At 38.5% G+C, this 5,198-nt stretch overlaps 1 protein-coding gene across 2 annotated transcripts; it reads right to left on the reverse strand.

The window, feature by feature from the left end:
- On the reverse strand, positions 1–4,664 carry NUDCD2 (NudC domain containing 2). Of its 2 annotated transcripts, none has more exons than XM_066273207.1 (4): positions 4,439–4,664; positions 2,450–2,498; positions 2,080–2,156; positions 1–1,117 (listed from the first exon to the last, which is right to left on the reverse strand). In XM_066273207.1, the coding sequence occupies exons 1-4, from the start codon at positions 4,625–4,627 to the stop codon at positions 1,034–1,036; spliced, it is 399 nt and encodes a 132-aa protein (XP_066129304.1). In that variant the 5' UTR covers positions 4,628–4,664; the 3' UTR covers positions 1–1,033. The 2 variants fall into 2 exon arrangements, with proteins under 2 accessions (XP_066129304.1, XP_066129303.1); XM_066273206.1 differs by having other exon boundaries at positions 2,080–2,231.
- Positions 4,665–5,198: the final 534 nt, after the last annotated feature.

The following is a 5,198-nucleotide window of genomic DNA, read 5'->3' on the forward strand; positions in this document are numbered from 1 at the left end:
ATTATTGGGACAACTGAACTTTAATGTAACAGAGGTCTGAGAATTAGATGGTTGTCATGTGTCACTGCTTATTTCCTGATTTTAATGTATTGTGGTTATATAAGCACTTTTTTTTTTCATGGAAATATACACTAAGGTATACAGAGGGCTTCATGTCATCAACTTATACATAAACAGTTCAGGGGAAAAAAACTCTGTGCCTTTACTTGTAACTTCCCTTTACGTTTGATATTGTTTAAAATACCTTTTTCTTTAATTAAAAAGGAGATAAAATAAATGAAATAAAACTTCAAGACAATTCTTACCTCTATGACTGGATCACTGAAGATCAAAATGATGTCACTGATTTATAACCACTGACCATAATTTGTTATCACTAATAATGTACTTGCCCAATAACCATATATATACACACTTCACCAAGTGTTTTTCAGGGTTACTTTTCAGGTTCTTGAGGTAAAGTGATGTCTCAAGAAACAATATACTAATGCAGAGATTTTCATTAATTCTTAAAATTAACTTACAATGTATCATATTTGTGAATTTTTTTTCTTTTCTAAAATTGTCTGTAGTAATGTAATTTCCTTGCGAGACCTCGTACACTTAGACAAAGGGGTAAGCAATTCCTATTAAGATGAGTTTATTGAACATTATTCCTACATCACACTTATTAAAATAAAAACCTTAATTTGCCCTGAAGGCACCCTGTCAGTTCACATGATCTATAATCTAATGTTTTTTGTATTAAAAATATAGATTAAATATGAAATTAGAAAAATGCAGCATATGAACCTTCATGCCGAGCAAAAACAAGTTCAAAAAAAGTTACCATATATCAGTACAATAGTTTCCACAGTATTTAAGATGTTTCCTATGTAAATCATATTTGAATGCAATTTTTAGAACCGTAAATATATTTTGCAATTTGTTAAGTGTAGGCATCCACATTTCTCTTCCACCACACAATCTGTTCCTTTGATCGAGTTGGCAACATCTGCTAGGGTTCACTGAAGGCAGCAAAACCCCCCAGCAGTTATTTCTCAAGATTGGAGAAATCTGGTCCACCTTTAGTGTAGTTTCCTGAGATTTCTGCTCCGCTGAAGTCAAAACCAGGATTCTAAAGGATATGAAAAAATTTATGATAAAAGTTATAAGGAAAAATATAAGTAACCCAAAAGTAAAATGGTAAAAATATATGAACTGCTAAGTAACAAAAAAGAAAGTCTAAATGGCCAATAAACATGTAAAAATGTACTAAAATTCACTGTAATCACCAAAATGGAACTTAAAACTATCAGGTATTTTTCAATTTTCAGACTTACAAATATTTAGAAGTTCCAATATGTGTATGACAATGTTGACAAGTCTACAAGTATGACAAACATACTTTAGTACCAGTGTATAAACCGATTTTAAAAGCTAACATTTGTTCAGGCTTTACTATATGATAGGGAGGGTTTTAAGAGTTATATATATATTAACATAGTTAATCCTCATAACCATCCATAATTTCCATAACAAAATGGAGAAATATAAATCTTATCAAATGGGAATAAGTAAATATTACAAACACATTCAAACTAGAAAATACCCTGACGCAGTTAAAGTGAGTTCTGTCTATGTGTACTAATAGGGAAAGAGACCCGAGATAATATTATTTAAAAAGAAACGTGGACAATATACAGTGTGATTCTCATTTATGTTAAAAATAAAACAGGCCAGTATATTGATGGGGTGAAACTGAGAGAGGCATGAATGCAGGGACATTAGTGAAGGGGTCCTTTACTTTTTTACGCTACGATGGTCTACATCGAGTGTTGATGAGTTTATTCAGATACTACCGATGCACATTAAACAAAGTTGAAATTTAGAAATCATAATAGAATAAATTCTCAAGAAAAAAATTTAAAATATGAAATCCATACATTAAAAGGCCAATCATTCTTCTAAGCATTTAACTTTAAAAATCCCTCTACAGAACTTTTGTAATTGTTATAACCTCATGAGTTTACATTTCAAAAAAATAAGTATTCAGTTAAGATGTTTAACTACAAATATTCATACATTTATCTGACTTACTTCTTTCTGGAACCTCTCTAATGTCAGCTTTCTTTGCATTTGGTCTTGCACCCAAGGATCAGCTGCATATTCAGACTCTAGAAGAGAAGTCCAACAATTTGCTGCATCTCTCTTTGTCTTTGTAAGAATGATACGAACCATTTTTCTGTCCTCTAAACAAACAAACAAACGATAATCACAAAGAAATTAGAGCTCATGATTAAATTTTATATTTTCAAAAATCATTGACATAACAATTGTCAATACATTTCCATTACTATATCTTCCAAAGCTGCAAAGATGAAACTCCTTAATACAGGAAGGGAAACATACTAAATTCCAAGATATAATTTTTAAAAAGACTCTAAGATTTATAATAGATTGCCCTTACCCAAAGTCCACGTTCCCTCATCAGCTATTGTAGAATCAAACAGTTTGCCCTGAAAGATAAACATATAAGGCACTAAAAATACAGAAACTTCATTAATTTTCATAAAGCTTTCATATTTACAACTTACCTATTACTATCTAATCCACATATAATTGTCTAATTTGATTATAACAGAGAGATAAAAGAAGACTTTATACCATTTCAACATCTGACAAATGTTCAACCCTATTTCCTCCTATTAAGAGAACTAAACCCTACTTTATACTGCTTGGAGTATTTACTACGACAAAGAACACAGGGCTCTCTAGAGAAAAATCAGGGTTCCATACTTATTAGAAGATGAAGAAATATAACTGATCAACTGATCACTGATTAACCAAATATTTATATAGATATGAAATTAATATCTGAAATGCTTTATCAATTAAGAAGAAATTACGTCTTTTAAAACAAACTTTTAAAAACTGGCTCAATCTCTTTGTTGGGCAATTTGGCATTAAAAATTATTTTAGCATAAAGTAATGTGTATGGACATACATGGATAGTACTTTAGAATCAGTGTATAAACAGATTTTAAAAACTAACGTTTTTTCAGATCTTACAATATGATAGGGAGAGTTCTAAGAGTTATATATACATTAACATACTTAGTCCTAATATCATCCGGGCATAGATGATATCAGATTCATGGTTCCCGTTGACTTCAGAAAGTCATTTTAAGAAAGAAGCAAACTGTAAACTTAAGAGAGAATGTATCTGCTGAAACCCTTTTGATTTGTTGCTTGCCAAATTTGTTTTAGAAAATATCTTAAAGAATATGTTTTCCCCATATAGCAATACTTATGAAAAGAATCCTACTGGTATACCTAAAATCCTAGCGTTGAGTCATTCCCAAATTCCCAAGTTTTTTTATATCTATGGAAAATTTGAATTGTAATCATAAACCACCGTTCAGGAAAATCTGAACTGTACAACTATTCAGAAAGGTCATTTAGATCTATGTTGGCAAAAATCAGTATCTTTAACACGAATCTTCCATTTCTCAAAGCACCTCCCTAGAAAATAGTTGACACGTCCTGTGTGCTTATTACACACAAGGCTCTACTCCAAGCTCTTCATTCATGTGGGTACCATGTTATGCTAAAAGAAAAAAGAACCTGTCCTGTAAGAAAGACACTGTAATTCCTGCACTTTGTGAACGTCGGAAAAACTGAAAAATCTCTTGCCTCGGTTACAAAACTTGAAGAAGGGCAGAATCAGGATATTCTATCAGTCTCCATCACTGCCATCGTGGGCATCTAATCTGAAAAAGGAACCTAAGGTCGACTTCACTGACTAGAGAGCTTACAGCAACGTGGGTCCCAGACGCACAGGGCGCTGGCGAGAATAGAGCGGTATTCCTGTCTTCACACACCTTTTGACCATCTGCTGACCCACTCCAGAAACACGCAGAATTTATCTACTTAGATGAGGAAAAACCACCTGACATCATCTCTAAATCCTCATCCTAATATCCTTCTCCTTGATTTTCTTCTTTCCTTTCCTGCAACTGCATCAGTGCCTGCTACTGGTACTCTGGTTTTATTACGCCTCGCCACTTGCCGTGACCTGAGGGGAGGAACCCTCCCCGTCTCCTTCCACGATGGCCTGCCCACACTCAGAGTGCTGCCTGGGAGAGTGTGTGGAATAGCAGATGTGCTTCTTTAACGCTCTAGTTAAGCTGTTCTCAGCTGAAGTTCCCCAGAGGGACAGCAGAAGCAACTTCATTGGGTTTAGACATAAAGCCGGAAAAAATGGGCTCCGGCAGTTTCCACGTCGACTCAGGACTGGCCCTGGAGGTGGGGGGCTCCGACCAGACCACAACCAGGCCGATCTGGTCGCTCCTTCGGCCAGCCAGGAAAGCCCAGCGGCCTCCCACCAGTCCTCCTACTGACACCGGGAGCCCCGGGGCTCGGGAATTCGGGGAGGCACAAGCCCCCCGGCCGCTACCTTGAGGATCTCGCGGCCACCCACCGCCAGCGCCACATGCCGGCTCTGCAGGTCGCACCGGATATCCTGGGCGCGGGTGCCCGGCGGCACACGGACTTCAATGAACACCTCCTCCAAGGTCTGGTACCATTGGCCCCACGGCGTCCCACATGGAACCACCCCACTGCGTTCCTCAAACGGGGCCGACATCCTCCAGCTGCCTCTCCGCAGCAACTGTACCCAGCGAGCTGAGCGCATGCGCGGAAGCCCCACGCTCAGGCCACGCCCCGGCCTCGGTGCTCGGGTCACCGGTCATGCGCGGGGATGTGGGCTGGTGTCTCAGCGTTTGTTTTTTCCCTTTCAAAGGCTATTTAGGACACTGGCCGGACCCAACTGGTAAGAACTAAAATCCAGACAAATTTACATCCAAGGAATGGTAGGAGGAAACATTGGAAAAAAATTCGAAACAACGAGGCTAAAAGTCACTACATCGCCATCTACTTGAAGCCACAGACACCTAAACTTCTCAGATTTGAAGTGCGCTTGCGCAAATGCTGCTAGGCCGTAGGCTACAATTTACAGACGCCAGGAGTGACTGGGCACGCGCGGGGGCAGTAATGGTCTCCTATTGGCTGGTAGCCTAATATCCAAACCATCTCGTTGGGCGCGGCGGGCGGCTCGTTGCGCATGCTCTTTTCATGTTCCAGTCCTAGATTGGGGGGCGGTGCCCAGGATTTTGCGTTTTCCAATTGGCTAGCGCCGGTAGGCGGGGCATGAGCCG

This window comes from Saccopteryx bilineata, chromosome 4 (assembly GCF_036850765.1).
Source record: "Saccopteryx bilineata isolate mSacBil1 chromosome 4, mSacBil1_pri_phased_curated, whole genome shotgun sequence".
NCBI lineage: Eukaryota > Metazoa > Chordata > Mammalia > Chiroptera > Emballonuridae > Saccopteryx > Saccopteryx bilineata.

Bases quoted from the DNA above. Each gene is read 5' to 3' on its own strand.
- NUDCD2 (XM_066273206.1), bottom strand. From the start codon at position 4,627: ATGTCGGCCCCGTTTGAGGAACGCAGTGGGGTGGTTCCATGTGGGACG. The intron at 2,499-4,438 runs GTAGCGGCCGGG...TTTATCTTTCAG, and splicing joins GTGGCCGCGAGATCCTCAAG to GGCAAACTGTTTGATTCTAC. The intron at 2,232-2,449 runs GTAAGGGCAATC...TTGTTTGTTTAG, and splicing joins TGAGGGAACGTGGACTTTGG to AGGACAGAAAAATGGTTCGT.